The sequence below is a fragment of the Procambarus clarkii genome, chromosome 89 (assembly GCF_040958095.1).
Source record: "Procambarus clarkii isolate CNS0578487 chromosome 89, FALCON_Pclarkii_2.0, whole genome shotgun sequence".
Lineage (NCBI taxonomy): Eukaryota > Metazoa > Arthropoda > Malacostraca > Decapoda > Cambaridae > Procambarus > Procambarus clarkii.
This window is the reverse complement of record NC_091238.1, coordinates 17,008,919-17,036,252: the sequence shown is the minus strand read 5'-3', so window position 1 is coordinate 17,036,252 and position 27,334 is coordinate 17,008,919. Positions and strand designations below refer to the sequence as shown.

The following is a 27,334-nucleotide window of genomic DNA, read 5'->3' as shown; positions in this document are numbered from 1 at the left end:
GCACTTGCAATGTTAGATTCTAGTAACTTTCCTCACAATAGACTAAGCTAATTGGTCACTAACTTAAGCGTTAAAGTCAACTCAAACTTTTCCTTTAAATCTTGCTATATTAGGAACTTTCCACGACCGGCCTTTACCCGACGTAATTAAATAGGGTAAAAACGGTATATTAAATGCAGTAAAACTACGGTAAATTCAATATGATAAACTTGCATTCTTTAAGCATGGGCTGCATAGTAAGTGAACTAAACTAAATGTTAAGCACCCTGGCAAACCACTTCGTTCTATTCAATTTATTTAATCACTTTGTCCGGCTAGAATTTTTAGATTAGATTAAAGGAACACCCTCCCTGGTAACGGCTGAACTAGTTAACCAAATACAAATATTTAGGTAAAATACTTTCATAAAACCCGTCTACTTCCCCCACCAGTAGACTTGTTCAGCTAAAGGCATAATGTAATGTTCCACTTTAGTAAATAAAGACTTAACAAAACACTACCCCATCTGTGTAGTTACCGGTTACCTGACAGAGTCTCCGTGGTGTAGTGGTAAGACACTCGCCTGGCGTTCCGCGAGCGCTATGTCATGGGTTCGTATCCTGGCCGGGGAGGATTTACTGGGCGCAATTCCTTAACTGTAGCCTCTGTTTAACGCAACAGTAAAATGTGTACTTGGATGAAAAAACGATTCTTCGCGGCAGGGGATCGTATTCCAGGGACCATAGGATTAAGGACTTGCCCGAAACGCTACGCGTACTAGTGGCTGTACAAGAATGTAACAACTCTTGTATATATCTCAAAATAAAAAAAAAAATTCTACGCTTAAAATAACCCATCTATTCCCCATAATTATTCGATATAACTTACCTCTCACCCGCTGGTCGAGTACACAGCAGTATATATCCTCCTCCATCACTCACCGCGTGGATACTATTTCACTCTGGCCGCAAATTGCCTCAAATCACCTACGTTGTCCATAAACATATATAGAAGAGCAACTGACCGTAACACCCGTATAGCTATCATCACATAACGTGGGAATATTAGTAGTACTGCTGTCAAAACATAGATGGCGCCAGGACAAACGGTAATTCCTATGGACTCGCCTAGTTATGCGTAGGGAATTGAGCTTCAGCTGTTTGGTCCCGCCCCTCAGCTGTATTCACCTAGTTGTACTCACCTAATTTGTGCTTGCAGGGGTTGAGCTTTGGTTCTTTGGTCCCGACTCTCAACCGTCAATCAACAGATGTACAGGTTCCTGAGCCTATTGGGCTCTATCACATCTACATTTGAAATTGTGTATAGAGTCAGCCTCCACCACATCACTGCTTAATACATTCCATTTGTTAACTACTCTGACACTGAAAAAATTCTTTCTAATATCTCTGTGGCTCATTTGGGTACTAAGTTTCCCTTGTTCGTGTTCCACCCGTGTTAAAGAGCTGTCTTTGTAACTATCAAAATGCATATATCTTTGCTTTCACTTCAGTTATATTTATGACAAGGGATTTAAAATTTGTCTATATTTCTGCTTCTCTGATGACATTAAAAACTTTCGTTTATTACAGTATCTACATAAAATTAACATTTATCTTCATTAGGTTGTAGTTCTCATCAATAGGGAGAGCGTCGGTAAAAAAAAAAATTGTTTAAATATAAATTTTCTGACCAGGGGGAGAAAGATACTGGCAGTATGGGGCGTTAAAGTTTATTGAAGATTAAATTCTGCAGAACATGTAAATGTATAAAGTTCAAATATAAAGTAAGTAATTATATAAAGTTTATATTAAACACGGTTTATATTATAGGCTTATAACGAAGTTGATATTATTAAACTTAATATTGAACATGTAAATATATAAAGTTTCAAAATATATAATTTAAGGACTATATAACGTTTATATTAAAATATATAAAGTAAATATATAAAGTAAGAATTAACAGTAACAATTCCAAGTCCGAGGACTAGATTTAACTTAAAAGGTACACCCGTAGTAAGTATGAGACCTTAGCCTATAGTGACATGGAAACTAATTCTGCAGAAACCTAAAGGTTAACTGGTACTAGAATTAAGGCCGAGTGCAAATGTGTAGTAATTATATAACACTAGGATATAACAGGCAGGACACAAAGAATAACTAATAAGTGAGAGACCACATAACACGTAATGTACCCGGCCAAGAGGCCGTAAAAGACCTAATGGATAAGGAGAAGGGGGTGTGACTACAAGTAGGGCTTACTAGCACCTAGACTGGGCAAAGTATTAGCTGCGGACAGCGGGACACTTGGGGACCGGCGCTGCACCCCCCTTCCCACATGCAGTGGGGAGACAATCGGGACAACTGTGCAAAGCATGACGGGGGTACAAAAGCAGCCGCTTGCAAAGGGGGGGAGGGTGGGGTTTTGCGAGGGCAGCGGCGAGGGCAGGCGGAGTGAGGCAGAGCCCCAGTGTGCGCCCGTATTTATACAGGCCCCAAACTGCCCGCGCAACGCCGCGGGACGCGCTGCGCAATTGTTTCTTTCTCCCCCGCCAGAAAAATCCCCGCTTGCGATCAAGCAGTGACCATATCTTTCCTCTCTCAATAATATGCCCGAAACGCTATGCGTACTAGTGGCTTTAGGTATTGTATGTACTAGCTCTATCTATAAATCCAATATTATGTTTGTAAATCGACTATTTATGTACTTTCCTGAATAAAATGAACTTTACTAATATCTAATCTCTGTGACTAAAACGTAACAACGACTTTATCTATGCCTTTTTGATAACATATACAATTATAAGCTTTATTAGTGAATCTCTATTAATTAAACAATATATCAGAGAGTGTGTAAGGTTCGGTGTTCCATGTGCGAAGAGACATGAGAGATTTTACATCAGTACAGTAAATGTTTTAAGTAGCGAACGCATACTAACGAATAACGATTAGTATAGACCAACACTATTGTTCTATGAAGTCGATTTAACTTCCAGACATGTATTTTTCAATAAGTCTTAAATATTTTCTGGCTAGTTATGTTAGATATTATTAGAAATACGTATTCTACTTGTTAATATAATAAACTAAATTTGCGATCATTTAAGGAGAGAAGTGCGACGACTGGATCACTGTGTACAGAAGGTTGATATGCCAACAAACACTTTCCAGACAACAATATATCTTGGATAAGTCCCTCCACAACATTGACACAACATGGACCGTTGACTTCCTATGAGGCCACATATTTACTTATTTCATAATGGAAGTATATTATTTTATAGTAAATATATGTTTTCTCGTGTTCTGCATTAAGCACCAACATTATAGTGAATAAATATACCATATTTCTTCATTATTTAAGTAATGCTAGGAGGCTCTCCAATAGATGGGGCGAGAGTCACGCTATCTCTCGCCCGAGCGAGAGTCGAAACTTATTTTAGAATTGATATATCTTTGTCCTCCAACAAGATATATTTCCTTTGGTGCACATATAATATTTTAGGCTTTATAAGCGTATCTTTGTTAATTACACTGTAATGGTTCTATTGTTACGTAAAGTATGGTGACAAATAAACACAGACACTAAGATACTATATATATATTTGGTCGAATATACAGAAGTACACAGGTGATACGTTGGTGTGAGTTGAGCGCACTGAGTGTTGGTACAGTATCTCGCAAGTGTCTGCTCTAGACCACACTTGAAAGTAGACTAGCCAATGTTCGCTACACCGCTGCTTATATTGCTTGGGCAACACCTCACCGTGTTGCCCGGGCAACGCCTCACCTCATTCATCTCCAAAGGTTGACAGGAATATTAACACTATATTTGGAGCGAGTATATTATTGGGATAATCTACTCGCTACAGAACTCCCCCTCCCAGGGGATGAAAGGAAAAATAATTGATCAAGGAACTTAGCTGGTCGGTGAATTGTACACCCTGCTCGCGTTACATAACCATCAAAGTTAACTTCCTCCTCTTCGCTGATGTCATCTAACTGGGGTCGTAGGAGGATCCTGTGCTGGGAGGTCGTCCGTCGTCGTAGGATCAGGTTGTGGTGCGGCTGGTAATTGGGGTCGAAAAGTGAACTGCGTAGTCGGCGGATGTGTCTCTGGATTTAGCAGTGTCGCAGACGTTGAGACGAAGCCTGGAGCAGAGCAGAGAGCTGAGTGAGGCCGGAGTCGTGGAGCTCTATGTGGGAGAGCGTGGCGGCTCGATTGAGATTTGTGAGTGTCTAAACTCGGGGAGCGAGAACGTGGCGGCTCGATTGAGAATTGTGAGTGTCTAAACTCGGGGAGCGAGAGCGTGGCGGCTCGAAGCGGTCGTAGTCTGCTGTCTGCTCTGTGTCGAAGCTGTAGCGTCTTGGATTGATTAGGACTGTACACGCCGAGTACTACATTGTTGACTGTGGAAATTGTAGTCTGGTACTAAAAGATGTAGGCAGTGTGTGGACAAGCTCGGTGTAGCAGGAGAGAAGAATGTGCATAATTGTTGCGTCCTTGGGTCGCTGGTGGAGCATTTAGATCCGGGGCGGATGGGCTCAGGCACCAGGACATTAGGAGGTAATGTAGGCACGTAGTTAGGACAACGAGGGAATCACTGCTAGAGCTGAATTGTCCTGGAGGCGAAGAAGAGTCGGAAACGCAAGCTGTAAGTCCTGTACTGCGCAAAGGGCTTGAGTCGGCAGAGTATCAAAATGCAGTGAACGTGTAGATGAATCTGACGAAAGAGCAGCTTTCGTGGGCGCCCCTGTAGAACAAGCAGTGCCCTGGCAGCGACGGAGAGTCGGCAGGGCAGGCTGTAGATCCCACATTATGTAGTTACTGATGAAACTGCCAGATGAGTGGAGCAGCAAGCCGTAGTAGATGAAAATGCAGAGATGATCGCGATGAAAATCATAGCTGTGGCAAGGGTGTAGGCAACGTTCCACGACAGGTGGCTGCGGTCCACTGCAAGCAGCAGCAGTGGAGGTCCAGTGAGAGTCCATGTTGTAGTCCATCGTGGCTGGGTATCGTCGAAACTCTCTGGGGTCACCAATGTAATGGTTCTATTGTTACGTAAAGTATGGTGACAAATAAACACAGACACTAAGATACTATATATATATTTGGTCGAATATACAGAAGTACACAGGTGATACGTTGGTGTGAGTTGAGCGCACTGAGTGTTGGTACAGTATCTCGCAAGTGTCTGCTCTAGACCACACTTGAAAGTAGACTAGCCAATGTTCGCTACACCGCTGCTTATATTGCTTGGGCAACACCTCACCGTGTTGCCCGGGCAACGCCTCACCTCATTCATCTCCAAAGGTTGACAGGAATATTAACACTATATTTGGAGCGAGTATATTATTGGGATAATCTACTCGCTACAACACACTATATTGGCAAGTGCGTAGGCTTCTGCATTCCATGGCCGACAAGCTACTGAATGCCACTATAAAAACGTATGTATCTTCACTTGAGCTTTATATATGTCTATGTTAAAGTATTTAAAATGAAGCTTATATTTCTATCTTTCTTGAGACATATAAAACATATGTGTTTATTAACGAATTTACGTGAAATAAGCATTGTTCTGAGAGTTGCTCTGTCGATCAGTCTGTGCGGGGTCGGAGCTCGGCGATTATTAAAACACATGTATCTTCATTAGAACTTTATATATATCTATGGTAAAGTATTTAAAATGAAGCTTATATTTCTATCTTTCTCAACACATAAAAACATTTGCGTTTATTAACGAATTTACGTGAAATAAGCATTGTTCTGAGAGAGTGTTACTCCGTTGCTCGATCTGTGCGGGATCGGAGCTCGCCGATTAGAAAAATACACGTATCTTCGCTTTAAATACAAATATGCCCATGGTAAGGCATTTAAAATGAAGATTATGTTTCTATCTTTCTTGAGACGTATAAAAATCTTACGTTTATTAACGATTTTGCGTGAAATAAGCATTGTTCTGAGATGAATATTGCGGATTTCCGGCTCTACGACCGATGAAAAATGCAACTTTTATACAACTACAAATATCTTTAGTTTTACTTTAAATTTTGTCCTGAAAGAGTTTTCATATATAGATCCAGTTTCTGCCGTTCTTCTGACATAAAAAGACCTTTGGTTTAATAAGTTATTAAGATGTTTTCAACAATATTACTAGGGCGTTCACCGATTCTAACATGGGCGACACTGGAAACGCAACACATGGGTTGACCTGATTGATATATGGGTCAGATTCCATTAAGGTTCGGAACATAACTACAATGCCATGATGTGACCTTGCAGGAGTTCAGAGAAGACTGCAAAAATGCAGTCACACATACCTCACAGTATGTTTTGCTGCAGATCACTTGATCAAAATTTTATACTAATTTAGATTAAACATCTATAGTCATTAATATTGTTGACTAAAGTAACCTACTAAGCTAATCTACATCAATGTGTGATCGGTCACTCCTGTAACCGTTTCCAATTGTTCTTTATTAAAAAGACACCAATAGCAAGCATTTAATTAATCAACATTACTCCAAACTAGCCTTTCCTTAATCCAATCTTCCTTTATTCAAAAATCAGCTTTTCCCCACTCAAGCTTTCCTTAATTATAAATTAATTCGTCACTAAAAACAGCCGTTCTCCATTACTGTATTTGAAATAGACCTTCACTCAAACCTTTCCTTACCTAAAATTAACCTTTCCTCATTCAAAATAAAATTCTTCAATCAAGATAGTGCCTTACCTTAAAATTACATTTACTCAAAATTTATGAATGTCTTGGGGGATGGCTGCTACTTAAACAAGCTTGACCTGAGGACAAATTACAAACTACCAATGTGCACAAAATACATTTTGACATACTGTATATATTTGTGTGTTTGCATTTTCCTTACCTTTTTGCATATCATTTTTTAATGATTTGTTCATAAATAAAGTACACAGGCACAGAGGCACCTTTCATCATAGCCGCACTGTACGGTTAAGGTTTTCCATAGTGTGTGCGGGTTTTTTAAGGTCACAATGTAATTACCTAAGTGTAGTTACAGGATGAAAGCTACGCTCGTTGTGTCCTGTCTACCCAGCACTCTGTCATATAACGCTTTGAAACTACTGACGGTTTTGGCCTCCACCACCTTCTCGCCTAACTTGTTTCAACCGTCTACCACTATTTGCGAGTGATTTTTCTTATATTTCTTCGGCATATTTGTCTAGTTAGTTCATGACCTCTTGTTCTTAAAGTTCCAGGTCTCAGGAAATCTTCCCTATCAATTTGATCAATTCCTGTTACTATTTTGTATGTAGTGATCATATCACCTCTTTTTCTTCTGTCTTCTAGTTTTGGCATATTTAATGCCTCTAACCTCTCCTCGTAGCTCTTGCCCTTCAGTTCTGGGAGCCACTCAGTAGCATGTCTTTGCACCTTTTCCAGTTGATGTGCTTCTTAAGATATGGGCACCACACAACCGCTGCATATTCTAGCTTTGGTCTAACAAAAGTCGTGAACAATTTCTTTAGTATTTCGATATCAATGTACAATATCTACATAAACAATACAATAAAAGATGATTTTGATGTACAATATCTACTGTGTACAGTAGATATTGAAGGAATATTTGAAAAGCAACACAGTACTGGCTTGCAAGAATGCCGCACATTGAACAGAATCAATTAAAACATTGACATTTTATTTTCAATGCTATTTGTTATGGAGAAAGAATAAAATTACAATAGTTTGAGTCTTTATTTTCCTAAATCTTTACCCTATGATTATCACAATTGTGAACACCTGTCAGTGTGGGAGCAGGTAACAAAACATTTTGGTAATGGGGATGCTGCTGCACTGCTGGGATTAATGAGCCTTAACAAACAATATGATGCAGACAATGAGTCACAATAATGTGGCTGAAGATATAAAGATTAAACCGACTTAATAAAGGTCCAGGATGGCCCGAAACGTCGTCGTCTCCTCATCGAACAATATGATAGTTGTTAAATGAACAAGTCCAGAGGAAATAGCAATCCTATATGTGAATACAATATTATTATTTAAAGCTTTAAGCATTATTTGTCAACACACACCACTAAAATATTTTAGATACTTCATTAAAGGTCTAGTTTCCCCATCACTGGGGATGGGAAACCCGTTAGGCTTATCAAGGCCCCCCCCCCACCCCTAGGACACACATTTACCTTTCCCAGGATGCAACCCACAACAGTTTGTCTAATTCCTAATACAGTTCCTACTTGTTGCTAGGTGAAAAAACACTGCCCAAGTGTTTTTGTCCTGCCACAGAAACTGAACCTAGGACCTCTCTGCTGTGATATGTACGTTTCCTGAAAACATTCCTTTAGTGTAACTACCGAGTGCTATACACCAGTATTTTTATGCCCGTTATCCGCTCTATGACCTTCATTCTTAGACTGTTTCACACACCTTTGTAATACATAAGCAATTTAGTCACTCAGGTAATTATTTGTTTCTCAATCAATTTTATTACTGTACTGTATAAAGTAAAATGTTTACTTCAGTTATTTATTACATTATTCAGGGATATACATTTGTCTCTCACACTATTTTATTTATCCAATACATAGTAAGTCATAATGTGTAAACATGATTCATGCAACCCCTGACCTTCCAGAAATCTTGCTCGTTCACATTACAGAGGCACACTGCACTTACACCTTACTACAACACTACCCCGTCCTCCCTCATGTTGAGTCTTGGGATAGTACTCGGCAAGTAAGCCACTTGTACAGTGCTGCTGCTGTTGCAATGTCTCTCTCTCTCATGCTGCATGACTAACTTTTAATAATTTGGCTAAGGGTACATGTAGCAGCATTATCTACTTGACTTCTATTTAATAGAAACACTAAACATTTTGTTCCCTGTGAAATTTGTATAATAATGAGTATGGTACTTCTTCCATATGTAACTATGTCATGGGCTCCTTGTTTATTCACCCAATACAGTACTGTATTAGTTAAAAAAAAAAAAAAATTATTACTGTAGTATAATATAAATGTACATGAATTAAGAATATGATGTCCTGAAAACAAAGAATATATATTTTAAGATCTCTCTCTCTTTTAGGTAACAACAAAAAATTAAAAAGGGAGGGGGGGGGGGGGCCAAAATAGGGACCTTACCAACACTAGCTGATCATTCTATTGTCTCACACCCTTAGTGTTATGTAATACAGACATGCATTTCAAATTAATTTCAAAATATTTTGTTATTACCCAATAATTAACATGTGTTATCCTGGATATTGCCAAGTGTACAACACCTGGACTGTGCTTCGGTACACATTTGTGCAGTGCTTTAGTTAAGGCAGAGAGCAGGGACTATCACCACCCATGCAGTGTTTACCCTGCCCATATGGAATGATGGAATGTTAAGGGGTTGATCAGTCCGGCAACCAGGAGGCCTGGTCGACGACAGGGCCGCGGGGACGCTAAGCCCCGGAAGCACCTCAAGGTAACCTCAAGGTAAGGTAAGGGGGAAGAGCAAAGGGGTTGCACTGCACATGCAGCGTCGTCCCGACCTGAAATTAGTTGAGGCTGAGCAGCTACTACCACCTTACAAGCAGTGTGTCTCCTGCCTGAATGGAGTAGTATGCCATTTCTTGCATGTCATTGTCCATCACAACTTCAAAAACCTTACCTCCCTGAAATTATAAAGAAATTGTAAATAATATTTAAGAAAAGTTGTAAGATAAAAATGTGATTTTAATGTCATTATGTTTACACTGCATAATGCTAGCTTGATATTACAGTACAGTATATAATAAGTGTAACACTGTATAATGATAGTGATATTATATAATGCCAGTTTGACATTACAGTATGCAATGGTAGAATTTAAACATTTTGTTACATCAACGTTAAATTTCAGTACTGTATTTAAATTGCCAGCATTTGCAAGCATGTCAAGTTGTGTATGGGAGACTATCTGTTTATAAAGTAGATTTCCCATGCTTGTGAGAGCCTGTCGACTCATCCTCAACACACACACTGCCACTTACCGGAGGATTTGGTTCTGGTTGAGGTGTGTGTAATAGCACAAAAAGATTTTATAACTAATTACAATAAAAAAGTATTAAGTTATATATAAATAAATTATAACTACCAGTAAATGCTTTTCACAATACAAAAGATCTTGTAACTAAGTAACATAGCAGCTATATATATTCTGATATAGGTGCCGTATGAACCAACTTAAATATGAGCAGACCTCTGAAAATGTCTGTTCAGCATCTACACTAATTCAGACTGAATGTGATTAATGATCATCATGCTTGATGGTAAAGAGTTTTGTAACTTTTGTTATCAAGTAACGTACAGTTACGCCATTCTGTTAAAAGATTTTAATTGTGTAACTCATCTTACAACAGGGGGTAACCCAGCTTCACAGTGCCTCACCTTACAACAGGGGGTAACCCAGCTTCACAGTGCCTCACCTTACAACAGGGGGTAACCCAGCTTCACAGTGCCTCACCTTACAACAGGGGGTAACCCAGCTTCACAGTGCCTCACCTTACAACAGGGGGTAACCCAGCTTCACAGTGCCTCACCTTACAACAGGGGGTAACCCAGCTTCACAGTGCCTCACCTTACAACAGGGGGTAACCCAGCTTCACAGTGCCTCACCTTACAACAGGGGGTAACCCAGCTTCACAGTGCCTCACCTTACAACAGGGGGTAACCCAGCTTCACAGTGCCTCACCTTACAACAGGGGGTAACCCAGCTTCACAGTGCCTCACCTTACAACAGGGGGTAACCCAGCTTCACAGTGACTCACCTTACAACAGGGGGGTAACCCAGCTTCACAGTGACTCACCTTACAATAGGGGGTAACCCAGCTTCATAGTGACTCACCTTACAACAGGAGTAACTCAGCCTCATTGGGAGTGCTGGATTGATTTTGAGTTGCCTCTTAAGCATCATTTTTACTTTGGCCACTTTGATTGAAGGCAAAAATGTCTTCACATACTCTTCCCTCTCAGGATGATCAGGTGTAATTATCTTCAACTCAATCTTGAGATTTTTTAGCTTTTGACGCTTTTGGGTATTGTAGCTGGTTTCATCCATAGGAGGACCAAGATCTGTCATAACATGAGCACGTTTACTAATCATAATGGTTTTCCTTGATGACCATAATGACCTTATAGTTTCCCATAGTTGAAGACAAGAAATCTTTAGGCTTATCAAGGTCCAGCTAAACTAACTACTGACCTTTCCCATGATACAGCCCACAACAGTTGCTTAACTCTCAGGTATCTATTTACTGCTAGATGAACAGAGGCATCAGATGAAAGGTTAGATTGCCCAATGTAACTTTTCTATCTTGCAAATGTTTGTCCCACAGCAGGAATCAAACTTGGGACCTTTTAGCTGTGACCTGATTGAGCTTACCATTGCACTACAGGACCGTAATATTACAGTGCTGTACATTAATTACAAATGCACAGAAAGACGAGAAATCAAAAAGTGCCAATACTGAATCTAGCCTGGCTATTTCTTAATGGAAGTACAAACAATGTAAGGCAGGGATTTAAAGAGAACTATTTAATCAAAATATTGTTAAAATACAAAGAATATAAATTTTGATTACTGTTTCTGTTAGTCCACATATTTATTTATTGCTTAAAAAAAACAAGCATTCCACTTCATTCGACTGAAATCATTTGCATATTCAGTACACTAATTGTAAAATCTCTGTTGCACTGGTTCTGCTTTTCAGCCTTCAGTAAACTAGTATACAGGTTACTGAGTCTATGAATCTTATATGAAGCTGTGAATGGAGTCTGCATCCACCACTTCATTTTAAAGTGTTGTTCACTTGTTCAATACTATAAGACTGAAAATAATCTAATGCCTCAGTGGCTCATTTGGAGACTTAGCTTCCATCTGAGTACCAGATAGAAACCTGTTTGCCCAGTCAATTTCCCATGGGAATATTTTATGCTGTAACACTACACCTATTAGCAATCTTGCCAGCACAGTACTGTATATACACCATCCATAAAACAGTATTCAAATTGCAAGAGAAAAAATTGAGGCATTAAAATACTGCAGGTTACATTCTATTTTGATAAAACAGATTTGCTCTTTTGAATCTTCAAATGTTATATACTTACCTTTAACAAGCTGTGCATATCCAGGATGTTTATGGGTGAAGTCTTCACTGAGGGCATCAGTGGCGCCATCTTCATTCCCCCCACTACTGTAGTACTCGTTGCCAAAGGACTTTAGGTAGAACAGCTCACAGTCTCTCTTCTCCTTTGGAGTTAGTCTAGTTCGATTTAGCACCTATAATGGTAAATCTGAACATTGCATCATTCAAAATATTTTTACTTTTCCATGTAATCTAGTCACTTGAAAATTGTACATATTGTTTTGTTGGTACTGAAACTCTAAAATCAAAATCATGTAACTACAGTACACACATTAGACAGTGAAAGACAAAATAATTTTACTTTCTCAAGAAACTTAAAAATAAGTCTGTGAAGTTATTTTCAACACAGAATAATACAGTATTAAGTAATTATCCTCATTCAAGAAACATTTCTCCATTTTTTAGTGTGTAAACATTTGTATACACACAAGAATATATAAAAGGCAATGCATGAAACACTTTGATGCTCTGGTGTTGGGGAGGTAGTTGTAACAATGATACACGATACCGTCGCTTATTGTAGTGACAATACTGGTGAAAGGTGATGATGCTGGCTGTTGGTTGAGGAGAGAGTGGCAGGGGTGTGGTAGCAAGTTTGGCTATATGCACAAGTTGTAGCACAAGGAATGATGGTGGTACAACAGACTGGCATCTTTTTCTTAACCAGCTAGTAGGGCATTGGCTATTAAATGAACAAATCCACAAGGGCTGTGATGAGGGTTCGAACCTATGTCTGAGAGGATCCCACATGCGCCTTAATCAATTGTGCTATGACATGTAAGGCACGCCTGGGATCCTCTCAGATGTAGGTTCGAACCCTCATCATGGCCCTTGTGGATTTATTCATTTGATGCATCATGCAATTGTGATTTGTGTGTGTCATTGGTTATTCTTCACTCTCCAGACTAGGCAGACAGGATGGACTTGTGCTTCCACTTAATGAGTGGCACTGCTTAATTTTATGAGTTGGAGCATTCATGTAAATAATTTTTATGCTACTGATTTTTACTTGGCTGCTTTGCCTTTGCCTGCTCCATTGGGTGGGTGCTGCAAAAGGCTGTACTAACGGATCCGTCTAATTACACAAAGCTACCCAAACTTACTCAAAGCTACACAAAGTTTCCTAGCATTATGTTAGTAATGAATAAATATGATATATTTATTCATTATAATGTTGGTGCTGAATGTAGAACATGAAAAACATATTTTTACTCTGAAAAGTATCATTATACTGTATATCAAAATTAGATGAAATAAGAAGCTGGTGACGCCAAAGCAAGTCGACGGTCCAAGCGACAATGTTTGCTGGCATATGAGCCTCCTGTACCTACCTAACCTAACCAACCTATACAAGCATAACCTAACTAAACCTAACCTATCCAAACGTAACTTAATATAACCTCTAGGCAACAATGTCTTGAATAATTTGTTCATCTTGGATAAGTCGCTCCACAACATTATCGCTTGCATTGTCGACTTCCTATGGCCTCTCGTGCCACGTAGTTTCGTTTAATTTCACTATAAATTTATATTATTTCAGAGTAAAAATATGCTTTTTCATGTTCTGCATTCAACACCAACAATATGGTGAGTAAATACTGTACTTATATCATATTTTTGTATTATTTACGTAATGCTAGGAAGCTTTGGGTAGCTTTAAGTAAATTTGGGTAGCTTTGGGTAATTAGACGGACCGGTACTAACCTATTATTTTGTTGTGAAGATTACACTGAGTTGGTGGTTCAGTAGGTGCCAGTTCTTGATCAAATGGTAAGATTGATGATATTCTGGAGTGATATAAGAATTTGGCCCAAGACTGAACCTTTGTTGAATTGTCTGAATATCTATTGCAAATTATCAGTGTACCTAGTCATAAAAGCATTTATGTCTACGTTTGGTAACATACTGCATGTGTAAAGGAAGAAATGTATATGTTTATCACTCAAAATGTTCAGTAATATGCTCATTGTTTGTGATGTGTGTGTATGTATATGTATATATTATATTATATAATATACATACACAGTATATATTGAACACATTGTACTGACTGGGGTGAGAATAACTTGAGCTATCTCATTCCTTTGTGTGTATTTATACCTCAATAAACTTATTTTAATTTCAATTCTTGATCCCCTTGCATTTTCTATACACTTTGCTCTTCTGATTTTTTTTTTTTTTTTTTTTTGCTTTCTCTCTATCTTCCTTAGACATGTCTTGGCTAATGTACACTACATAATTTGTCTCCTCATCTCTCAGATTCCCTTTCTTCTGCCAGTCTGCATATTTTGTTGTAGCACTGTTCTGAATGAATACCTTTACTGGTCAGTGCCAACCACGCTGGGTAATAGTGGGGATGGGTAATGGTTCTGACTGATTACCTTCACTGGTCAGTGCCAACCATGTGGGTAATAGTGGGGATGGGTAATGGTTCTGACTGATTACCTTTACTGGTCAGTGCCAACCACGCTGGGTAATAGTGGGGGTGGGTAATGGTTCTGACTGATTACCTTCACTGGTCAGTGCCAACCATGCTGGGTAATAGTGGGGGTGGGTAATGGTTCTGACTGATTACCTTCACTGGTCAGTACCAACCACGCTGGGTCATAGTGGGGGTGGGTAATGGTTCTGACTGATTACCTTCACTGGTCTGTGCCAACCACGCTGGGTAATAGTGGGGGTGGGTAATGGTTCTGACTGATTACCTTCACTGGTCAGTGCCAACCATGCTGGGTAATAGTGGGGGTGGGTAATGGTTCTGACTGATTACCTTCACTGGTCAGTACCAACCATGCTGGGTAATAGTGGGGGTGGGTAATGGTTCTGACTGATTACCTTCACTGGTCAGTACCAACCACGCTGGGTAATAGTGGGGGTGGGTAATGGTTCTGACTGATTACCTTCACTGGTCAGTGCCAACCATGCTGGGTAATAGTGGGGGTGGGTAATAGTGGGGGTGGATAATAGTGGGGGTGGATAATAGTTGGGGTGGATATTACATATTTATGGTTAACATGATAGGGCTCCAACTTGTGGTGTCCTGACTTCCTTTTGTATTTTAGTTATTTTACTCTTACAGTGATAAGACAGAGAATCAGAGTTAAGAAATATTAAAACGTAACAATTGCATCTTACCTACAAGTCAGTTTTATTACCTTGAGATTTGCAATCCGAGCAAAAGTAAACTCATGGAAATAAGGATAAGCATTTCCATCATAGCTAATGACTAACTCCTCCAAGCTGGCCAACTTATTAAGTTCTCCTGTAGCTTCCCACTGAAATAAAATTACAACAAATTAATAACCATCTCTTTTCTTTCAAATATACAGTAATACAGCATTTATGAACCAATCGTTAGTTCAATGGACACAACCATTTGATCTGTCAGTTCAAAAGACAAATTATTATGTTTCATTTCTCAAGTCTGTTTAAGTCTCAATATATTATATTATGTTACTTTTGGATTTAGGCTTAGGGTCTGATACCAAATCTCGCTTAGTTTAGCAGGGAAATACACTATGCAGGCTGTATGCAGTTTTAATAATAATCAATAATGGTTTGTTATAATATTTATTATTTTTAATGCATTGCTTTAATGTAATTCATATTATAAACAAAGATCTTTGTGTACCACTCAGTAACATGAGAGAAAACCTAAAAATTCAAATTTGTGATTAAGTGAACAAGAACTCTGACTATACCACTGAGCCTTAGATGAAGGAAACTTCTGAATAGATGTTTCATGCTCATTCGCAAAGGGCATGATGAACTGAGCTCTAGACAGAAACAAGGTGGCATCGATCTCAAAGCTATGAGGGAAGGTACTACACACCCCCACATACAGGAATTATGAAGTAACGTAATAAAGTATCACATCAAGTGTGATAGCAAAACAAACTATCAATGGAAAGGAGATATCTGTATACCCTTCTACTTCTACAATGGTGGTGCTTCTATGGATAGCTAAATCTGAATACATATTATAAAGCAATTTAAAAGATTTTTGTTAGGAGAAATCGTGAATAATACTGTACATAACTTACTGTTTCTAATGGGTTGTTAACAATCATCAAGTGCTTGAGGGATGGGAAGAGGGTGGTCTTTCCTGTTGTGGATGTGGAGGGGAACTTAATCATTCTCAGTTGACAGCCGTTAGCATTCAAGCTTCGAAGCCTATATTAAAAACATACAAAATATATAAAGTATAAGAATAAATACAAAAGCTATACATGTTAATATTTACAAAGGATAATCTTCATTCTACCCATTATCACTATAGTAAACTATTTACACTACAGACACCTGCCAATTTTATGTGAAAATGTGTTATCGATACAACAGATACTTTTTTATCAAGTGCTGTATAATATCTTATGGGAAAAATAGGATGTTCCAGGACCAAGAATTGCATTACAAAAATTTAAATAATGAGTGTTCTGTAATATACTTATACAGTACATGATTTGCCAACACTAAAATCTGTATCATAGGTCATGTTATTTTTTAACTCATCTCCACTGAGATGATTCTATCAAACACACAAATGAATTCTAAAAACTTAAACCAAGGACTTTTTTTTCAAAATATACTGTAATAGCCATATTATTACTTGGGAGAGAATAGGACAAGAGAATATGGGAAGAAATTAAAAATGCAAATGAGTCAGATAATAATGAAAGTGTTTGTTTGAAGTGCAAGTGATCAACAAGATGAATGCACCGAAATGCACAGTTTCAAGAGAAAATATTTGAGAACTTTAAAATATTACCTAGAGATTAAAACACACTAGATACAATTAGCTGGAAGCAGGAAACACAAAGCTAGATCTCACTCCCTGTAGACAATAGTTAGTAAACAAGATAAAACAAGTTTTCTCTTTCTATTTCTAGCAACTCCTAAACTTTCATGTCTTAAACTTACTACCCTGATCATTTCATTTACCTACAGCATCAACAAGTTTTTAGAACATACTCACTCAGAACCTACAGAGATTACATGCACACAGCTAATGGCAGTCTCACATGTGTGTCACATCCAAAATCCAACACTAGCCAACATTAGTGCTAAGTGTAATGAACAAAAACACACAACAAATTTTGATGTCTAAATAATGTGCTCAAAAGTTAGTATATAATAAAAATTAGCAGTACAGGCAGCCCTCAGTTTGCATGGGAGTCTTATTTTTTAACCTTGAAAACTGCAGAGATTAATGTTAAAGGAACAGTACAAGACAAATAAGGTTAGGTTTCATTAACCTACAAAAATAAATTTTTCCCACTTTCTCAATAAAGCAGAACATTATTATTTAACATTCTCTCCACTTTCCCACCAAATGCAATATAACTTCCATTTGTACACAGTAACAACAATCACACTGGAAAATTGGCTTAAACTACAGCATAGACAACTAAAGCCGACTTTCACCCAGGCCCACCCTCCACACACACACACTATTAATCACACGGAATTGAAAGACGAGATACAAGGAGAGGTTAAAGGCATTAAATGTGCCAAAGATAGAAGATAGAAGAAAAAGAGGTGATATGATCACTACAAAGATGACAAAGAGTACTAGGAAGACAGGACATCAACTGGGAAGACAGGACATCATGAGCATAGCTCTCATCCTACAACTACACTTAGGTAATTACACATGATATTAGTCACACACACCTGCAATACTGGTCACATACACGCACTATACTGATCACGCGCATGCATACGATACGGATTACATACACACACAATGATATTGATCACCATATATAATATAGTGACAGGAATGCACACAGTTGACAATATAGAATTTGTTAAACCTACAACTTCAAGAACAAGAAGCCATAAATTCAAGTTAAGGAAACAACTGTGCTGAAAAATAACTGAAAATTCTCTTTTGCAAACAGTTGTAGACAGTTTGAACAATTCGGCTGATTTGGTGGAGGATGCCAAAACTATTAGTGCTGTAGATTCAAAGTGTTGTACAACAAAGAGTATAGGGAAGAGGAGAAACCATAAGCATAGCTATCATCATGCAATTACACTTATTAACACAGACCTTGGAATTGTACCCAAATGATTGACCTCTTCCCAGGAGGCAATAGGATTGACTCCAATGTCTAGTTCTTCTAATGTATCAAAAAGGCCAGCAGGAATTGGTCCCAGTGCTTTTAAGTTATTGAAAGCTACCTGTGAAAAGAAAACAATGCTAATTTATAGTGATAAAATATTATATACAGTGTAACCTCCAAAATGCAGCTCCTTTTGCAACAAAAAATTTATTTTAATATCTAAACAATGGACCACCCGTACTTTTGGGTAGTCATTCAAAATTCTAATTTAAATTTAGATCTGTTAACATTTATGGTGAAAGTTAGAATGTAAACAAGCAATTTTCAGATTGTTTCTAGAAATCTGGGGCCAGATTCACGAAAGCACTTATGCAAGCACTTACGAACATGTACATCTTTCCTCAATCTTTGACGGCTTTGGTTACATTTATTAAACAGTTTACAAGCATGAAAACTTCCCAATCAACTGTTGTTATTGATATAAACAGCCTCCTGGTGCTTCGGAGCTCATTAACTGTTTAATAATTGTAAACAAAGCCGCCAAAGATTGAGGAAAGATGTACAGATTCGTAAGGGCTTGCGTAAGTGCTTTCGTGAATCTTTCCCCTGGTTTCTTACAGTACTCTACTTTTCAAAGTTGAATACTGTACTAATATACTCATTCGACAATTTTACAAGATTATGGTACAAGACAAATATCAAGTTCTAATTTTGAGGATAATGTATTCATTTGACGAGAGCTTATGGGTAACACTTTTGAAAGTCAAAAAGAAAATTTCAGGTCAACCCCCAAATATTCCTGAAACTGATAATGAGGCATTAATGCAACATGTGTACATGTATAGATCAATTAAGTTTAAACACAAAATGAATAGCTGTCTTTGATTATATGGCCTTAGTGATTAACATATATATTGATACGTTCCTCTAAAATAAGAGGAACAGGGACAACATACGGATACATATACAGATTTTTCTAAGCTATGCAGAACATAACTCTTACCTGTAACCTGCTGAGCTTTGGGAACATTGAGGAGCAAGTGAGAAAATCTTGCCAGGTGTACACCATCATATTGTTGAGAACCAGATGGGTAATGTGACCAACACTTTCCTGGAGATCATTTGGGCACTTGGGAACATCTAGTAAATTCCCACTGAAATGTGATATATGTATTCCATTATTAAACAGATATGTACATCAAGGTTTCCCTATAGCACTAATATATCTTAACAAAATGTAATATGATACTAGAGTGCATTTTGAAACACCACAATTGGCCTAACAGGTTTCCTCTCCTCTACAAACACCTCAACTGGCCTAACAGGTTTCCTCTCCTCTACAAACACCTCAACTGGCCTAACAGGTTTCCTCTCCTCTACAAACACCTCAACTGGCCTAACAGGTTTCCTCTCCTCTACAAACACCTCAACTGGCCTAACAGGTTTCCTCTCCTCTACAAACACCTCAACTGGCCTAACAGGTTTCCTCTCCTCTACAAACACCTCAACTGGCCTAACAGGTTTCCTCTCCTCTACAAACACTTCAACTGGCCTAACAGGTTTCCTCTCCTCTACAAACACCTCAACTGGCCTAACAGGTTTCCTCTCCTCTACAAACACCTCAACTGGCCTAACAGGTTTCCTCTCCTCTACAAACACCTCAACTGGCCTAACAGGTTTCCTCTCCTCTACAAACACCTCAACTGGCCTAACAGGTTTCCTCTCCTCTACAAACACCTCAACTGGCCTAACAGGTTTCCTCTCCTCTACAAACACTTCAACTGGCCTAACAGGTTTCCTCTCCTCTACAAACACCTCAACTGGCCTAACAGGTTTCCTCTCCTCTACAAACACCTCAACTGGCCTAACAGGTTTCCTCTCCTCTACAAACACCTCAACTGGCCTAACAGGTTTCCTCTCCTCTACAAACACTTCAACTGGCCTAACAGGTTTCCTCTCCTCTACAAACACCTCAACTGGCCTAACAGGTTGCCTCTCCTCTACAAACACCTCAACTGGCCTAACAGGTTGCCTCTCCTCTACAAACACCTCAACTGGCCTAACAGGTTTCCTCTCCTCTACAAACACCTCAACTGGCCTAACAGGTTTCACCTCCTCTACAAACACCTCAACTGGCCTAACAGGTTTCCTCTCCTCTACAAACACCTCAACTGGCCTAACAGGTTGCCTCTCCTCTACAAACACCTCAACTGGCCTAACAGGTTGCCTCTCCTCTACAAACACCTCAACTGGCCTAACAGGTTTCCTCTCCTCTACAAACACCTCAACTGGCCTAACAGGTTTCCTCTCCTCTACAAACACCTCAACTGGCCTAACAGGTTTCCTCTCCTCTACAAACACCTCAACTGGCCTAACAGGTTTCCTCTCCTCTACAAACACCTCAACTGGCCTAACAGGTTTCCTCTCCTCTACAAACACCTCAACTGGCCTAACAGGTTTCCTCTCCTCTACAAACACCTCAACTGGCCTAACAGGTTGCCTCTCCTCTACAAACACCTCAACTGGCCTAACAGGTTTCCTCTCCTCCACAAACATTGCTGTGCATATTCACTTATATATTCACTTATGTCATCAAACAGCTGCTGCTCACCAGCAGTTATCATTCACTCACTTGCTCACACCATTAAGGTATACTACTTGAGCAGTGTGCACTTAAAAAAGTACACATTCTTTAGTCTACACATATACATATAAACCTTGCTAAAGAAAAACCTGGAGTCCTTAAGACATGCGTACTTGATTAAATTTTGTACGAGGTGCTTGTAAATGCTAAATCGTAGTCAATTATTTCTTTATTATGTAAATTTGTACCGACATATTAGCCCTTGATTGGGCTACATCATACTAAAGTTCAATGCACAGGTGTGAAAGGAAACATGTATGTAAACCTTCACTACAGAATATATTATGCAAATCTTGAAAGACAAATCAACCGAGATGATTCTTGATTCTATCAACTCAAGATTATTTTCTGTACATTTAGAGTAGAGTGCTACTGTACTCCTTAAAATTGAGAGAGGGTACTATACTGTAGATGATTCAGCAAGGAATGACTTTCCAGGTTCTCCACCATTCTCTTCCTGGTTACTCTCTCTAGTACCTTACAAGGAATGCATTTTAGTGACCCTTGTTCATAGTATAGTGCTTCCTCTCTGACCCATATTTTTTTTAATATTGGGACTTAATTTACCTTTTATAGATTTCTGGAAATTCTCTAATCTACTGATTTATGTATTTAAAAACCAAGTTAGCGGATAACAATACCTCATCAGCCTCATTCAGCAGTCACTGTGATATATATTCTGGCCCCACTGCTCTTATTGTACCTACATTACATATGTAACTTTGACTTCATCTACAGTGATTACTATACTGTGTAATGCTCCTTCTCATCATCTGTCTCAGCTCTGGTCCTTGACTCCATATTTTATGGTAGGGGTTTCCTTTCTTTGACTGACCTGAGCCACATAGTCTGCTACTTATAATAACCATTCACTTTTAATACCAATAATTTTAAATGACACACAAAATTTGACCTTATATTCAAGAGGCGAAGGCAAGGCAGTTGGCGTGTGATGCACCCAACACTGCTCCAGGACGAGAGGAGAGAGTTAGAAATATCCAAATGCTGAAGTTTGGGCAAAATGATTTGTAGGTCACACTCATCAGTTCCCCATACCATCGACCCGGTCAGTATGACTGTATCCAACTCTTCTAATCTTCTGCAAAATAATAATAATAAATTAGTTCACAAAATAATATATATACTGGCAATGTTTCTGTGTAATTGCCTTCCCTAGTGTATTTGTCTGATGCTTTGCCAACAATCTCAAACTTGAACTAGAGGTTCAAGTTCAACCAGTCTGGAAAAATAGGATAAATAAAACCTCTCTCTAATTACAATATATAAGAACAAAAACTTATCACTAAACAAATAGAACAAATGAGATTTCAAATCTATATAAAAATAACTTTTCTGTGCAGAGACATTTGGTTACTTCCTAATGCAAGACTGTTGTATCAGGCACAATTTATCAAGTTAGACAAGCTAGCATTCAAGCACCAGCACCATAGTCATTTATTCAAACATCTCTGTAGGGTCATAATAGTTGCTAGGAAGGCACTGGTTCAATCAAATCCAGAATGATTGTTTCAGGTCCATCCATGAGGGTACAAGCTCAACCAAATCTACACACGTTACTCTTGCCAAGAGAGGCCTTATAGCTGCTTGTTTGCCTGGCTGCTCAAACTAGAAAATCACTACCAGGTTGTACCACTGATACTACCTAGTGTTCTCAAACTTACACCATGTTACATTCTTCCCAATGCAACACAAAATCTGCTTATACGATAGAATGGAAGGATGAGTAGATGTGAAAGGCAACCTGTTACGACCCTGGGTTCTCCAGTGGAAACCAGAGGTCAAAATTGAGCTATTAAACTTCCTGGTAGCACAGTTGGGCATCTAGAATGTCAATTGTTTGTATCTTCCCTGCCAGACGTAAGACTTATTGTTTCTCAAAGAGCATTTAAAGACTGAGCTGGGGGTTGATTATTAAATAATAACATAGGCACCAACTTTGCTTACTAATACTTTCTAATCATTCATAAAGTAACAATACGTTGCATAGGGGAAGATCTTTAATGTGCTTAGCTGCACGATCAATTAGGCTCCTCCCGGCACCACGACATGAGGGAGGCAACTGGTGGCTAGCTCGGTCTTCTCTTGGCTGGTGGCGTGAGGTTAAGACCTACTCTGTGGCTGTATCCCTACTCTCCTTCCTTCTCCTCTTACTTATTTCCCTTACCTGAAGTTCCTGTATCCTTAAGCTAAGTACAGGGCATTAGTGAGTGTGCCTACTCTGGTAGTAACGATTGGTGAGACCTGGGGATAGTATTTTGCCAGTGTTTGGGTACCCCTAAGTGTTGTGTTTTGTATTAGGGTCCCACGTGGTTTCACTACCCTAAGCTGCATCCAGCTTCAGTGCTTATCCAGTAGTACTTTACCCTAGCTTGTTATTAGTGTAAACCTTGTATCCTGCCTACGTGGACCAAGGCTTTTAACGTAAGATAGTGTGGTAAAGTTATTATTATTATTGTTATTGGTGTGAGTGTATATGGGGGGTTGTTAACGGGTTAATAAATAAGTACATGAATTACAGAGTATCTCTTCTTCCAAGGTGGGAGCGCAGTGATCAACCCTTAGACTAACATATTTGGTCTTGTAGCAAGTTATTACTACTGTGGATAGTTTATTTTGGGGGCCGGGCCTTTTAGCTCTCCCATATTTGATACTCCTGTCTTCTAACTACCTATACCCCTTAATAGTACCAGTACCCCATAGAAGCCCCACTCATATCAGTTGTAACAAGTGGTTGGCCAGTCCGGGAGGAACATTATAAGTGTAAAAAATTAGATTCTTGAGTGCCAAAATTAAAATTTTTTATTTCCGCAGAACGGTTGTGTGCTAGCCTAGGGTCCAGCTCATCTAGCAAAGGACATTCTTGCACTGACTGGACATCCAGCTGGATCCCTTCACGATTAAGGTTAGTGTGGCCTTGTGTTAGGGGCCGTGCAAATTTTTGTTTTTTTCCAATTTTTATTTTTTAATTTTTTCTTTGGCTGGGAGCTAAAATTATTAGTGATGTCTTCTGAAATGCAGAACCTGGCAAGGGAGCCTTCAGTGGTAGAGATAAAGAAACTTAAAAAGTCTAATTTAGTATTGTTAGGCCAGGAATTTGGCCTAGAATTAAATGTCGCAGATAAAAAGTGGACTTTGGTAAATGAAATATTACAACATTGTATTGATGAACAACTATTGGCAAGTGATACACCTTTATGCCAGCCTAGCCAAGCAGAAAGTGCAACTCATAGGGAAAGTGAATTAGCTTTAGAGTTAGCAAAAATAAAATTAGAGGAGCAAAGACTCAAAACCGAGGAGGCTAAAATTAGAGCGAATGCCACTGGAATTCCACCTGCCGGGGATTCAAACCCCAGGCATTATGAGAAAAAGCATAATTTGCCTGAATTTTCCGAGTCTGACCCTGAAAGGTTTTTCAACCATTTTCAGAGAGTGGCCACGTCCATGAACTGGCCAAAGGAAGAGTGGGTGAAAATCCTACAGGGAAGACTTAGGGGTAAAGCACAAGATATTTTTATAAACATGCCTGACGACGAGTGTTTCGAATATGATAAAGTCAGGGAATGTATTTTGCGGGCATATGAAATTACTCCTGAAGCTCACCGCCAAGTTTATCGTAACCTTAGGCCTACTCACAACCAACCGCTCACTGAATTTGTGAATGATCAAATTCGATTATTTGATAGATGGATTCGCTCGGCGAAAGCCGAAACATACGAGGCTCTCAGGAACTTAATTTTAATGGAGCATTTTATAGATGTTATGCCAGAGAATGTTTCCCAGTATATTAGAGGAAGGATAGAGTTAAATTCTAAAATAGGGGATTTGGCCAAGTTGGCAGAAAACTACCAATTGGCAGGCAAAAGGCCCAATAAAAATAATTATACCCCACAGAGTAGCAAACCTTATACCCACAGCCAGTCCAGACCAGCTCATTCTAACCCTTTACCTAATGCACCTTCTGTTTCAGACATAACTAACCCTGTTAAAGTGTCTAGCCCAACGGCACCTAAAGGTGAACCGAAGGGTAATTCTGTTAGTAATGTCTCTTCTCCCCGACGTTTTTGTGGTCACTGTAATCGTCCAAACCACACTATTAGCCGTTGTTGGCAACTGCACCCTGAAAAAAGACCCAATGCTCTAGTTGTGACACAGGGCTTGCGGCTTTCAGAAGGGTTAGGGAGTAAGACCTCCAACCCACAGTGGTTGGACTTGCTTACCCCATTCTTATCGAAAGGGAGACTACTTTTGTCTGAGGGTTCTTCCTGGAAGGACGTGGTGATCTTCCGAGACACCGGTGCCATCCAGACTTTAATTTTAGAGAGTGCGTTGCAAGGTGCCAACACTCTCGACACTGGAGAGGTGGTACTGGTCGAGGGTGTCACTAGTGATACTCGGGCAGTACCCCTCCATAAGGTTACCCTGGAATCTGATTTCCACAAGGGTGTTTGTACAGTCGGAGTCACTTCATACCTACCTTTCCCTAATGTTGATGTAATAGTTGGTAATGATTTAGCAGGGGATAAGGTAGGGGACTCCAGACTGCCTATTATGTTGCCTACCCCTAAGGTTTGCCTGGATCCACCCGCCGCAGAGGATAATGTTCTGTACCCTGCGTGCGCGGTGACCAGGTCTATGGGACTTAAATGTAAGGGCAGCCCTGTGCTTGCCAAGGTGGTAAATCCCGAGGTCACGAGGAGCTTTCCGAGTAGTGAAAACCAAGTGGACCTCGCGGACACATTCATGGCCCGACTCGATGACGTGGCCGAGGACATTGTGGAGAGCCTGCCACCGCCATCTACCGAGAGTAGTGGGGAGGTGGAGAACACTGTTGAGCCTCGGCCAATGGCATCTGACCAAGGCCTAGATGCCTCCTTGAGTGAGTTACAGAAAGCTGACCCCACTCTTGCAGATTGTCATGAAACAGCCGTCTCTATGGAGGAAATTGTAGACGCAGCAACTGGGTACTACTACAATGATCGGATTTTGATGAGAAAATGGAGACCACAGAGTGCTCCCTTGTCAAATGAGTGGGAGGTAGTCCACCAGGTTATGTTGCCGACCTGCTATAGAGAAAGGGTTTTGGCAGCTGCTCATGATGATTCTATGGGGGGACATCAAGGTATTAATATTACGTATCACAAAATTTTAAAGTATTTTTTCTGGCCCAAGCTGAAAAGCGACGTGGCAAAATTTTGTAATGCGTGTATTGTTTGTCAACTGGTTGGGAAACCAAACCAGACTCCACCTAAAGCTCCTCTAAGGCCTATTGTCGTGCCAGAGGAACCATTTTCTCATGTGGTAATGGACTGTGTTGGACCATTACCTAGAACTAAGTCTGGTAATATTTACCTAATCACGATGATGTGTATCACTACTCGTTACCCAGAGGCTTTTGCTGTAAGGAACATCCGAGCAAAAACTGTTGTTGCTCGTATGTTGCAATTTTTTTCCACTTTTGGACTGCCTCGGGTCGTGCAAACTGACAATGGTACTAATTTTAAGTCTGATGTTTTCGAGCAATTTTGTAAGGAACATGGAATAACTCATAAGGTTTCCAGCCCATACCATCCACAGAGTCAGGGGGTAATTGAACGTTTCCATCTAACTCTGAAGCAGATGTTGAGGACATCGTGCGAGAGTTCCCACACCTTCTGGGATGAGAATTTACCGTATGTTTTGTTTGCGGCTAGAGAGGGATTACAAAGTTCACTGGGCTGTTCTCCTTTTGAGTTAGTCTTTGGCCATAAAGTTCGTGGACCCTTGCAAATGTTACAGGAGAATCTGTTAGGGAACGTAACGTTAACCGAAGGTTCGGCTTTCTTTGCGCAACACCACCAGAGACTCAAGGACTGCAAGGCGGCTGCATTAAAGTATCTTGGCAAGGCCCAAGAAAAGATGAAAGAACGTAACGATGCTAAATCTAAGTTACGGGTATTTCAGCCTGGCGACCCTGTCCTGGTATTAAAGCCTCGACTAGGGAACACTATGTCCCACAAGTATGAAGGCCCCTACATTGTGACAGAAAAGACTGGGGACCTCACGTACAAAGTGAGGCACTCTGACAAACGTAACCAGGTAATGCTCATACATGTAAATCGACTGAAGAAGTTCCAGGGCCCCAGGCCCATTGCACTAACCAATGTTTCCATTTCCAGTGAGAGAGGGGATGATTGTTCTGGGGACCCAACTAATCTCATTTTCAATAATTCTAGTTCTGTGAATGCTGTGGAGGAACTGTCCCATTTGCAGATGGCCCAACGTGAAGAGGTGCAGTCGTTGGTTGATGAATTCTCCAGTCTGTTCGGGGAGGTCCCGACCCAGACTGATGCCATTTGCCATGATGTCGAGTTGACGGACTACACTCCCATTCGCCTTCAACCCTATCGGATGAGTCCAGAAAAGAAGGCCATCGTACGGAAGGAGGTCGACTTCTTGCTCCAGCACGG

General features: G+C 39.7%; 1 protein-coding gene and 1 long non-coding RNA gene across 2 annotated transcripts in view; both read right to left on the bottom strand.

Annotated features, from left to right (window-relative positions):
* LOC138359172 (uncharacterized) overlaps positions 1–27,334 on the bottom strand; it is a 209,684-nt gene that overhangs the window by 2,341 nt on the left and 180,009 nt on the right. The gene's annotated exons all lie outside the window — the stretch shown is intronic.
* LOC123773327 (Tubulin-binding cofactor E) overlaps positions 7,701–27,334 on the bottom strand; it is a 31,406-nt gene continuing 11,772 nt past the window's right edge. Inside the window, exons 8-15 of the mRNA XM_069318098.1 lie at positions 21,781–21,966; positions 19,227–19,377; positions 18,211–18,341; positions 16,199–16,328; positions 15,311–15,430; positions 12,118–12,289; positions 10,856–11,082; positions 7,701–9,644 (exon numbers count right to left, since the gene is read on the bottom strand). Of these exons, the coding sequence (XP_069174199.1) occupies positions 9,549–9,644; positions 10,856–11,082; positions 12,118–12,289; positions 15,311–15,430; positions 16,199–16,328; positions 18,211–18,341; positions 19,227–19,377; positions 21,781–21,966 (1,213 nt within the window). The 3' untranslated portion in view covers positions 7,701–9,548. The remainder of the gene's footprint in view (positions 9,645–10,855; positions 11,083–12,117; positions 12,290–15,310; positions 15,431–16,198; positions 16,329–18,210; positions 18,342–19,226; positions 19,378–21,780; positions 21,967–27,334) is intronic.